General features: G+C 33.0%; 2 protein-coding genes across 2 annotated transcripts in view; both read right to left on the reverse strand.

Moving 5' to 3' along the window:
• Positions 1-8,372: 8,372 nt before the first annotated feature.
• On the reverse strand, positions 8,373-11,813 carry LOC122015974 (DNA-directed RNA polymerase III subunit 1-like). Its single transcript, XM_042573088.1, has 7 exons — positions 11,526-11,813; positions 11,341-11,434; positions 10,265-10,441; positions 9,856-10,048; positions 9,385-9,478; positions 8,852-8,906; positions 8,373-8,748 (listed from the first exon to the last, which is right to left on the reverse strand). The coding sequence occupies exons 1-7, from the start codon at positions 11,597-11,599 to the stop codon at positions 8,716-8,718; spliced, it is 720 nt and encodes a 239-aa protein (XP_042429022.1). The 5' UTR covers positions 11,600-11,813; the 3' UTR covers positions 8,373-8,715.
• Positions 11,814-12,401: 588 nt separating this feature from the next.
• The window catches only part of LOC122014354, a 31,572-nt gene continuing 31,192 nt past the window's right edge, over positions 12,402-12,781 (reverse strand). The window contains exon 24 of the mRNA XM_042570570.1: positions 12,402-12,718. Within this exon, the coding sequence (XP_042426504.1) occupies positions 12,638-12,718 (81 nt within the window). The 3' untranslated portion in view covers positions 12,402-12,637. The remainder of the gene's footprint in view (positions 12,719-12,781) is intronic.

Consider the following 12,781-nt stretch of genomic DNA (forward strand, 5'->3'; position numbering starts at 1 on the left):
TTAGATCACATCTCAAAGATGTAGTGCAAATCATGAGGATGTCATGACCGTCTGATTGGCAAAGGGACATGGGGACACAAGAATCTAGGGACAGAGGATCTCATCTCCCCTCGCCGGCGTCTTTGTTGCACGTCGGTGATTGCAATGACCGAGACTTTTGCTCGACAACAAAAAGGGGAAACTCTGTTTTCTCTGTCGCTGCAATCGCATCGGGCCATTATTAATTGATGTCCGACGTCGAAAAATGCTCGATGATCGGTGATTGACAGCAGAGGTTGTCAAATCGTATTTATCATAGTGGATAAGTCATGGTAGAGAAGACAGTAATTATTTATTGTTCATCCGTCAAAAATTTTTGAGAAAAAGTTTGATTAAAAAAATGTGTAAGATGAAATGCGTGAAAAAAATGAATTGAAAGTTTTTTTTTTGCATGGTAAAATTAATTGAAAAAAATAAACTTTGTGTTTTAATTTTTTAATTAATTATGCATTTTTTTTGTTTGGATTTGTATGATTATAACAAATTGATTCAATTCGAACGGATCTAGTTCATTTGAACTAGACTATGTCAAATTGAGTTGGTCTAAGCTGAACCCTGATTGGTTCAAACCATTAGTTAATTTAACCAGATTAAGAATGATGATTTAATTAAATGCGCTTAAATTAAATAAAATTAACTGAATGCCCCAATTATATTAGTTCTAATGAGGACAAGAGACTACTAAGCTAATGCTAAGGATAAGATTTTTCAATCGACTAATCCAATGTGTTAGTCAACTGGAACTCCTCAAAGAAAATATATTTTTTTATTTGCTTATGGATTTTGTATATTTTTCCATACATATGTGAGAATTGAATTTGACTAGTTTTGTTACTAGTTTGTCAATTTTATACTGACATTATTATTTTCAATTCTAGATACCATGGACAATATACATGATGAATAGTCGCAATATACAACAACATGAGCTTTGGGAGAAGAATTAAGGAGCTTGATTATGACTCGGTTCATAGAGTTAGATGGCTTATTGATCGGGTTGATCGATTGTTCTAAAAACTCAAGAAAGAAGGGTTTCTAGTCCTAGACATCTTAGTGACATAACACATCAACTATGGGATCGTTCTGAAGGGCGCATATCATATTTAGAGATGCACAGAGATTTATTTTATTTAGCATGAGACTCTGATGAATCAAAAGAGAATCCAGAGGAGGATCTCGAATAATCTAAGGAAGATCTAGAAATAGATCTCAAAGAATATGAGGAGAATCTATAAATGAGTCCCGAAGAATCTAAGGAGGATTAAGAAGAGGATATGGAAGAGTGTGTGATAGATCTGGAAGAGTGTGTGGAGGATCCAATGGATCTAAATAAGGATCTGATGGATAATTCTAAGGTTGATCTTGCCTTCATCAAGTCCGGGATGAACGGAATAGTATTGCCCACTGCACTAGTATTTTTTCTAATAGGAGCGGTGCTAGCTTATATATAGTATTAGTGTTCTGTTACTATCGTTATGCACGAACGGTGTTAGCTCAATTATTTTTTATGAAAATAATGTAGTGGAAATTATTGTTTTATATGAATAGTGCTATATTTTATGAAAAACAGCTAAGTTATGTGTTAACTAACTTGATTATGATTAGTTTATTTGATAGGATGTATGTGATGGAATTAATCAATGTTGATTAGATTGAATTATACAAATGATGAGTGGAAATGTAGTATCACTTGAGTTTGTAAACCAACTCAAATTACATTGAGTCAATTGCTAATTGTATACATATAAATTACACTGAATAACTAAATAATATATTTATTTATAAATTATGACGACTAAGAACATCATAGCTGAACTTAATAAAAGAGAGAAATTATATGGAGATAACTACAAAATCTGGCACATCAAAATACAATACGTTCTTGAGGAACAAAAAGTTTTAAAGACTGTAAATGAGTTCATGGAAGAATCGACTAATGGTTCTATAACACAACACACACGTGGCCTTAGTGCCTATAGGGCATGAAAAAGGAATGACTCCACTGTTAAGAAAATATTAATTAGTTCAATGGTAGATAACCTAATATTTGAATATGAGTCATTACCATCGGCTCATGCTGTCTGGGCAACCCTTAGAGAAAAGTACAATGGAGTAAGTTTCAATAAACTTCGTCAGTTGACAACTAAGTTTGACAGTTGCAAAAAGAGCCTGAATGTCGCCATGACCCGATATCTGAGGAAAATGATGAATATGATTCAGGAGCTAAAGATTGTTGGTCATAAGTTAACTAATGAACAACATGTTCAAACAATAATCTGTTTCCTTCCCGATTCTTGAGACACAATGAAATAGAATCTGACACATAGTGAAAGCATTGAGATTTTTACTGATGTCTCAAGTCATGTTGAATTTGAGGCAGAGAGAATAGAATCCACAAGGATTACTGGACAAACTTTTGTAGCTGAAGATTTTGGTACCAATAATAAGAAAAAATGGTTCAAAGAGGGAAAGGGAAAAGGAAAAGAAGCTAGTGTTGTTGCCGGGCAAGGCTCAATCAAGAAGAATCTTAAAGGAAAGAAGTATGGAAAGAAACATAAAAGCAAACTGACTTGTTATAAGTTATAACTGTGGCAAGAAAGGCCGCTTTGCTCAGAATTTAACTTCTTTTCATGAGCATTATGTTGCTAATTTAGTGTTGTTAGCTGATTCTTATCCTTTGTGGGTTATAGATTCAAAAGCAACAAACCATGTAGCTCGTGATTGACCTACATACGTGGAGTGTCGTCAGGTAACAGCTAGCAACAAATGGATATATATGAAAAATAATAGAGGAATTGAAGTCAAAGGAGTTGACACTTACAAACTCAACCTATGTGGTGGACGAACCTTGTTTCTATATGATGTCCTATATGCTCTTGAGATTCGACAAAATCTGGTTCCCATTATTAGTCTTCTTGATTTAGGTTATTGTGTAAACTTGTATAGTCGTTATGTAGAACTTCGCATTAACTCTGTGTTAATTGGAAATGATTATATAACAAATGATTTCATGATTTTTTATATAGAACAAAACAATAATTATGGAAATGATGATTGTTTTTTAAATATTGCTCTTACTAATGATGTTGATATTAATGATAAATTTGGCATGCTAGACTAGAATATAGGACAAGAACGAATAAATAGATTGGTTAAAGAGAACCTTTTAGATACTCATACTAAAATTAACTTGTCTATATGTAAGTATTGTCTTGCTTGAAAAATAACTAGGAAACTATTTGGTAAAACTATTAAAGTTTAATCACCGTTGCAATTAATTCATTCAGATTTTATAGTCCAATGAATGTGAAAGCTAGAAATGAAAGTTCATTTTTATTACATTTATTGATAACTTCATATGATTTGATCATTTATATTCGATTTCTCACAAATCTGAAGCACTAGATTGCTTCAATCGTTACTTGAACGAAGTTGAAAATCAATTGGAAAATAAGGTCAAAACCTGTGCACTAACCGTGGAGGTGAATATTTGTCTGATCAATTGAAGACAATATGTAATGATAAATGGATTATTAGACAACTCACTATCCCTGGAACTCCATAGTAAAATGGGGTTGTTGAAAGAAGAAATTGAATTCTTCTAAATATAGTTAGGTCTATGATGACTTAGGCTAATTTGTCTATTTCCTATAGGGGGGATACGTTATTAGCTGTAACCTATATACTTAATCGAATATCTTCTAAATCTATTCCAACTACTTTATATGAACGTTGAATTGACAGAAGCAATATTTGAGTAATCTGAAATATTGAGGGTCAACTGCCTACATTTATAATAAGACTCACAAATATGAAAAATTAAGATTCAGAGGTAAAAGTGTATTTTTATAAGATATTCTAAGACTTTTAAGGATTATTGCTTCATTAATGAGTGATCAGATGAAACCATCTCTGAAATAGAGTCAAAAGATACTACTTTTCTTAAAACTAAGTACCTAACATGAGGTACAGTTGATAAAACGATTCCTTTATTTGCAATAGAGGAGGATAATATTCCTTTATCAACAAATCAGATATCATGAGAGATGCCTGAATCTAGTCAACCTAGTGAGAGTGATTTGTCGATGAATGAGTCAGTTTCTCAACCATCTAATCTACGAAGAAGTAGTCATCGGATTATTTCTTAAAGAATGTTTAACATTAAGAATAAGGCATTGGTGTTTCTCCCAGTTGACGATGAGGAACCTCAAATGGTTGAGGAAGCTTTGAAATTCTTAGTTAGAGAAGAATAGAAAATTACAATGGATGAAGAAATGGAGTCTATAAAAAAGAATCAAGTTTAGAATTTAGTTAATCTTCCTCCAGGCCGAAGGCTCATTGGGAATAAGTGGATTCTCAAAATTAAGAGGAAAGCAGATGGATTGATTAATTGATACAAAGCTCGATTAGTTGTAAAAGGATATACCCAAATGAAGAGTATTGATTTTAAAGTGACATTCTCCCCAATTGTTAAGTTTGTATTAATACGTGTTATTTTAGCTATATTAGCACAATTTGACATAGAATTACATCAGATGAATGTAAATACAGCTTTTCTTATTGGTAATCTTGATGAGGAAATTTATATGACACAGCCAGAAGGTTACATTGCTGAAAGCCAAGAGAATAGAGTATGTAGATTTAAAAAGCCTATATATGAGTTAAAGTAAATGTCAAGACAATGAAACATAAGATTTATTAAAATCATTTTATCTTATGGTTTTGAAATGATCAATGAGAATCATTGTCTTTACCTAAGAAATGAAAAAGAAAGTTTATCTTCTTATCATTATATGTTGATAATATACTAATAGCTAAAAGTAACATAAAGTGTATGATAGAAGTTAAATCATGACTTTCATCACAATTTGATATAATAAATATGAGAGAAATTGAGTACATCTTAGGAGTGAAGATCATTAGACATCGATCAAAAAGACTTTTGGGTTTATTTCAAGAGGCTTATATCACTACGATGTTACATCACTTCAATATGTCAGATTATAATATTGAACAAACACCTACAATGAAAAATATTATTTTGAGCAAAAGTATATATCCCAAGACTCCTAAAGAAATAGCTAAAATGAAGAAAAAAAATCATATGTTAGTACTATTGGTAGTTTAATGTAAACTATGTTGTGTACTCGTTCTGATATAAGCTATGTTGTTGGCTTAATTAGTTATTTTCAGTCAAACTCAAAATCAAGACACTGGAAGTAGTGAAGAGGATATTCAGATATCTCAAAGGGACAGCGGATTATTATCTCTATTTCCATGATCAAATATGAGCTTGAGTGACTATACAAATGTAGATTGCGCGGGGGCCATCAATAATAGAAAATCTACATCTGATTATATCTTCTTGCTAAATGGTGACGTCATCTCAGAGAATAGCAAGAAACAAGCTTGTGTAACATTGTTGACAATGGAAGCTGAGTATGTGGCTTGTGTAATGACTGTGCAAGAGGCTGTCTAGTTAAGAAGATTTCTGAAGTATCTAAAAATTGTTAAGAATAGTGGGAGTCATGTTATAATGTACTGTGACAGTCAAGCTGCTATACTTTTTCTAAAGATCCCAAATATCATAGCAAAAATAAGCATATAGAAATTAAGTATAATTTTGTAAGAGATATTATTGATAAGAAAAAGATAGTTCTTAAGTACATCTCTACACATAATATGCTTGCAAATCCTTTTACTAAGTCATTAACTAAAGAGTCATTTCAAGGACATGTGAAGTTTTTGGGACTTCAAAGAATACAACGTATTGTAAAGATAATTAGATATATAAAAATGTCATGATCTATTCAATGTATATGTTTTTGTTACATTTGAATAAAGTCTCGATAAACATATTGGCAGTTGAGTTTGGTCAACTCACATGGACAATTATTTCTGTTTGTTAAGTATAAATAGAGATAATACCGTTACTTATAAGATAACTTATGTAGTTGTAAATAGATACATACTCATAAGTTAAAGTCGTCTTAATAATTTTGTCAAGATGAGATCATTTATGTGTTAATAATGATCAAAGTAAATGAACTCACCATTTACTAAACCTATTGGAAGCCATATTTGAATTCATGAGTTGAATTCAGGATTCAACATTAAATATGTCTAGATTAAAATTTGTACGATGTTAAATTTGAGAAAAACATACTCTTTTTTTTAGTAAAGAGAATAACATCGTAGTATGTGATACATATCACATGTGCTATCGCGACAATAAAAGTAATAGGAGAATGGATCCCTGCTTCTTTACTATGTGAGACCCTTGAGAGTATAAGTTAATCTCAATTTCACCTTAATGGACTATTTAAATGTTTACTTGAAGTTTTAATCAATGACTACAACTTTAGTATGTATCATATGACTATTGATAATTCAGTCTATGGAGCATAATTAGGAAAACGACTGATTAAAATGAATAGATTCTAGCTAGAAAGGAAGATTAAATAGATTTACATCTTTTGATGTTATTCACTGATTGACCCATTTTTGTTATGTATAAAAGTGATTGTGAATATTGAATATTAAACATGCTCCCAACATAATTATCGCTATGAGGGATTAGAGATGTTTATATTTATATAAATAATTTAATTTGGGGTAAAAGTAAGTTATTGATGTCTCTAATTCGTTCTATAGAAAATGATAAACCCAGCTAACCTCATTGACTAGCCTTGTGTTGACTGGCACGACCCAACAGAATTTTTGCATTGACCATCAAGATAAATTGAGAAGCGCTCGCGGCGAACAGCCAAGAAGTCCAGCATCCTTTGGTTGCACGTCTCATTTGGAGGGAAAATTTCCTACAAATTCTCATAGCTGGTGATCAAATCGCGAGTGCCTAAGTGATAACCTGGATGCCCTAATTCGTTCTATAGAACAGCTATGTAAGGTATAATAATCTTCTTACCAATAATTGCTCAGTGTACTTGTTGTCGCACGAACCATTTTTCTTAAAGTATGAATTAAATGTTCTAATTTGATCTTTATGATTAATTAGTGTTTTGCTCTGTCTTTTATGACTTAATTATAATATAGTATATATGATTTATATAGTTTTTGTGACTAGTTGACCTTTATGGATTGACTTAGATAAATGGGAGATGTAAGAGTTACGAAGATAAAAAGGTGCCTCTTTTCCTTCATCTTCCTCCTTTATGAGCGACCCTTTATTTTCCTCCTTTATGAGCGACATTATAGTCGCTTGGCTTTATATAAGAGGCATCCAAGGAATTAAAAGGAGAGGTGGTGAGCAAGTAATTGGCGAAGAAGAACATACCTTTGTGGATTTTGATTTGTGAATCTTGAAGAACTTTCTAATTTGTTCGTGATCGTTCTTCTGATGGTAAATTATTCTTTAATATCTTCTCTGATATTCTTTTCCGAGCATTACTGTGAGTTTTGCATATTTCTATTTCTATATTTCATGCTTTAGAAACAACAACTACATGGTAGATTTATAGAAATAGGTAGGAATTGATTCCTGACGAAGCTGACAAAAAATACCCTCCCACATAGTAGTCTGCTCGGTTTCCTTATTTACATTTCTACAGATGATTGTACAACTAACTGTGTGGGGCACTCGAAAATAGTGTATGACATGTGGCAGAAATATTATATAGCTGCTAAATTCTACAACACGAGTTTGAATCCTCTGTCCTGAACTCCCGTGTCCCTATGCCCCGTCGCTGATCGAATGGGCATGACATCCTTGAAATGTGTGTGGCATCCTCATGATGCGCATGACATCCTTGAGATGTGAGCTGTCGCGTCCGATCGACGAGTGGGACAAAGAAAACACCAGAGTTCGGGATAGAGAATTTGAACTCATACAACACCTAATACATTTCTTTTGTAGTGTATATATATATATATATATATAAAAGTTTCAAGATTTTAAAATCTAACTACAATCATATAACAACTATAGAGTAGCTTGTACCCATTGTAGCCACGATAAGATAGCCACCATAACAATGCTAAAATAAAGGATATTTTTGAGATAGAAACATCTAATGAAATTCCCTTTTGTTTTTACCTTTTTTTTTTTAATGCCTGACCTGTATAATCTGGGACGCTCATTGATTTTCTACGTTTAAACATCTGAACCATCAAAATATACATAACATTAAAAAAAACACTAAACGATCTATTTAAGGTAAAAGTTTTTCCTAAAGGAATGCACAACTACAATTACTTTCGTAACCATATTGCTTATTGTAGGTTACTGACAAATACCTCCAAACGTAACACATTTTACCCATTCGACGACAAAACAGTCGCATCCTAATCCCAAACTAACAAGTAAATGCTCTACCAAACAATAAATACAATGTCGACACTGAGAGATTGACCTCAAACAACCATCACAAATATACATTGAAAAATTCGACAACACTAACACATATCTGCATGCGGGATTAGTTACATCTCCTATGAGTAAAGTTAGGAACCATCTAAAAAATTCTCAAAAAATAGATTCGTTATCTTAGCGACTCCTTAGTGTCGATCATGAAAGAAAGTAAATACAGGTATATAAGTCATAGACACATGGTGAAATAAACTCCAGATCGTCAGTTTCTAAGAATCGACCCTTAATCATTACGCCAGAGATATCATGCATCCACCGTCTGTGTTATAACTCGGGGCTGCAAAAAATTCTCAAGGACAGACAGATGGTTGCTTTGCCGGTGGCTGAGAATAGCACCAAAAGAGAAGATCAGTGCCAATTGCCAAACGATAATGCAACATTTTCATTGTCATGGACATGTTGTCGTTCTTAGATTTGATACATCACCTGATGAACATCATCAATGCCAACTGAAAATCCATGGTTCCATAGCCACCTGGCACTGAACACAGCAATATAGATAGTCGAACAAAATGAGTAAAACAAAATATCAAAGCCATCTGGGGCGTAATGCATCTCAAAATAATAAAGGAAATTATGAAGTTCGATTTCGATAAGGAATCAGTCAGAAGTATTGCATACGGTATAGTATGACATGACAAAACTAAATATGTTCAGAATGAAACTCATTTCCTCAGAGAGAAGATTGATGCAGCTTAATTTGACATAATACCATTATTAGTTATTTATGGAATTATATAATGTTAATATGAGTTATATAATAGCATTGAAGCCGATTACAATTGTGAGGTTGTGAGAAACTAAATGGGATAATAAGAATATTAGTTTACAGAAGATGCGAGTTGATTTTATCCCAATGATTCCATTTTTTCTATTACATCATTATCCCCCAAAAATCGTAGTTAGATGGGAAAAGAGTGCCTATAACTTGAATGACACGAGGGAAGAGAATATATTACCTTAACTTAGCCAATCGATTCTTACAACTTGCAGCAGCATGAGAATTATAATCTCTTAGGAGAACAGAGAATAGGCCATCCTTGTTGTCATTGCCTTGAAAAAAGAACATAAGTTTTGTCATATAGAAGTTGGATGACAATGCAATCATATTACATAAACTTTGTAAAGCAGCCAAGGTAGCTATTTCTTTAATAACAAATATCCACTAATGAAAACTGTATCGATAATATAATCCTAGCAAGAACTAGAATTGATGACAAATTACAGTAGTAAAACTATCTTATTATCGTAGAAGTAGGTTCATATAACATGAGAAAGAAGAATTAGATGGTTTCTTTGACGGGCTTCTTACAGGATTCTAGAAAACACAAAAGTGTTAGGTAAGTTAAACTAGGAACTGGATCCTTGTCAACCATAAAAGAGAACAATAAATAATTTCTCCTTAAAAGAGGAAGTTTACAGTTACTCACCTAGAGTTGCCTTCCCTACTTGCCCACTTATAAGCTCACTGTTACGAAAATATACATATCCATCGCTGGGACACATGGTCTCATATTTTGTATATATTTTCTCTTTGACTATAAGGTTAACAAATGCCTCTGTGTGTGCATTAGGACGCACAAGAACACTGAAAAGTTGCTTCCCAGTCCATAGTTCAACAGGCTGCAAAGAACAAAGAAATATGTTAACAAAACACCAGCATATTAGTAAACTTAATTGGAAAAGCTAGGCCAAAGCAATCAATTTGGAACAAGTAATGCCTATGTTTGAACGAGAAGGGGAGAAGTAGAGGAAACAACTGAAGTTTGAATGAGAAAGCCCTATGTTTCCAACAAGTACTTGTTGTATCCTAAACTAGGGCTTAAGCAAGAATATTGCCTTCATAATAGCTGGTACAGGCAAATCAACATGATCCATAGCATCACCCATGTAGCAGCACATTAGAGAGAATGCAGCTCGATCATAGAAGGTATCTTTCTGCGTAATCAGAAATGAAGCCTGAGTGGAAGCAACTAATGTCTCCGGATTCTTTTGAGTGCACAAGTAATTTTGAACCTGTGAAGCAACATGACATAGCTTCAACAACATTCTTTAAAAAAGATATGGAATTCTAACTAGAGTGCACATCAACAAAAATAAAAATATCAGTAAGACAATGAACATAACCACACCAGATTACACCATCTCAAGATCACCAATGTGCAACGTGTTCTTCTAAAACTAAGGTTCGAAAGAATAGAATAATCAACATGTCTCACTCATCAAGCTACATTAGCTTCTTAGTTGAGTTAGAATCTTACCAACATTGCAATTGGCTTAATATTCATACTGGTGAAGAGAAGTATAACAACAATCAAGTCTTATCCCACTATATAGAGTCTGCTATATGGATTTTTCTATGCTATTAGATTATATCCCTATCATCATCTATATTTAAATAAATTTTATTTTATTTTATTATTGCTAACTAAGTTTTTTTTATCTCTTTTCCTTGTTTGATGTGCATATTTACTATAGTTTCATATCGTCTAACTATAACATTTATTAGTTATTTAAGTATATGTACATATCATCTTAAATATGTTTCCCGGAGTTTTTCCTCAATAGGTGAACAAAAATATAACAAAAAATCAGACATGTGAGAAATAGTCGTGCCACTAGTACACAACACACTTCATTATCTCAGGAAAATGTCTCAGGATGCATTTGCTTCATGAATTTTCTCTTTCAATTTACCTCTTCCATGTAAAGAGAAAATGGAAATGAAAAAGAAAATTAAAAGAAAACGGCCATGGTATGTAGCACAAACTCCAGCATCGTTTGGGCACACTACAAAATCAGAATGATTTAGCAATTCAACATGCTTAACAATGTACATTGTAGTGCACTCCGCATAAAGTACACTGTAGAACTAAAAAGACCAAACAACATGCTTTCCAGGAGAAAAATGATACCATTCGAAGATTAAGTAACCCATTCTGAACAGTCCTCAAATCCGCTGAATTCCTTATCCCCTCGCCAGAGAACGCGCTAAACCTAATACGCTTTCTGCGCATATCAAAAGAAACAGTTAAGACCACCCAGGACGGAGCAAAAAACAAATTTTTCGATGAACTGAAACTATGCCATAAGATCATACATCCGCCGAGGGCAGCGCACATCCTCAATGCAAGGTTCTTCTGTGCACCGTCGCTTCTCTTCCCTCCGCGCCATCACAGGGAAAAGGGGGCCGAAGTAATATCTCCGGATTTTAATGGTTTAGGGTTCTTTCTTTGAGGCGGCGCTAGTTTCGTGTAGCGCCGGAAGTAACGTTCCTGCTGAATGGCCCTCAGCGAAATCAGTCCGAGTCACCTGATCGCCGACGGTCTGGCGTTGAAGTTGAGCGGCGAAGTCAGGAGAGAAGCGGGGAGGCGACGTCTCAAGTGCTCGCCGGTGATTAATTAATTGGATTTTTTGCTGTTACATAACTTTCTTTTATATAGACATATAAAAATTAACAGATATCTTACGATTTATTTTAACCGACAATTAATAATAAATATAAACGACTTATTCTGAAGATAAAATATATTTTAATAAAAATGTTTTTTATTTGGAAAAAATCCGTGATTTATATTTTTTTACCATAAAAAATGTCCTTTTCTCCCGTTTATCAAAATCTAATTAGTTATGAAAAACTAAGAAAAATTATATTGATTTGGAATTCTAATAAAAAAAATAATTCTATAAGATGACTTTGTAATAACATTTTAAAATAATCATTGAGGATTATACAAATAATAATAATTTTATCACACTACATACAAAATATATATATATAGAGTTATCTAAAAATTATAGTCTTTACCAAAAAACCATTAATATATATATACATAACATTAAAAAAATCCTAACGGATACCTAAACCCTTAAACCCTAAACTCTATTATATATATGAAAAATATACTCCTTTTTTTCTTAAGAATTCAAATGATAATATTATTTTCTCAAGATAGGTAAATTTTGACAATCAAAATAGTTAGAAAAGGAAATGAACTACTACAATTACTTCCCTTCACCATATTGTTTATTGTTGGTTTTTTACAAATCAACCCCTAACATAACACATTTTACACATTCCATAGGAAACAACACAGCCATTGCATCATGATTCCAAAATACAACACTTACACCCAGAGATTGACCTGTAACGAGCATGACAAATTGAGAAATTTGAAAACACTGCTGAAACACATTTCGGCGTGGAGGGATTTAGTTGGATCTCTTAAGAGCAAAGTTAAGAACGGTGCGAAAAAATTCTCGAGGATGGATAGGTGGTTGTTCATTCAGTGCCTGAGAATAGAACCAAAAGAAGATCAATGCCAATTGCCAAACGGTAATGCAACATTTGCAATG

Source organism: Zingiber officinale, chromosome 8B (assembly GCF_018446385.1).
Source record: "Zingiber officinale cultivar Zhangliang chromosome 8B, Zo_v1.1, whole genome shotgun sequence".
Lineage (NCBI taxonomy): Eukaryota > Viridiplantae > Streptophyta > Magnoliopsida > Zingiberales > Zingiberaceae > Zingiber > Zingiber officinale.

What these genes read in the sequence shown, in the direction of transcription:
- LOC122015974 (XM_042573088.1), bottom strand. Translation starts at nt 11,599, where the DNA reads ATGGCGCGGAGGGAAGAGAAGCGACGGTGCACAGAAGAACCTTGCATT. An exon ending in GTGCGCTGCCCTCGGCGGAT is followed by an intron (nt 11,435 to 11,525) that starts GTATGATCTTAT and finishes TGATATGCGCAG; the next exon opens with AAAGCGTATTAGGTTTAGCG. An exon ending in AGTAGGGAAGGCAACTCTAG is followed by an intron (nt 9,479 to 9,855) that starts GTGAGTAACTGT and finishes TCTTTTTTCAAG; the next exon opens with GCAATGACAACAAGGATGGC.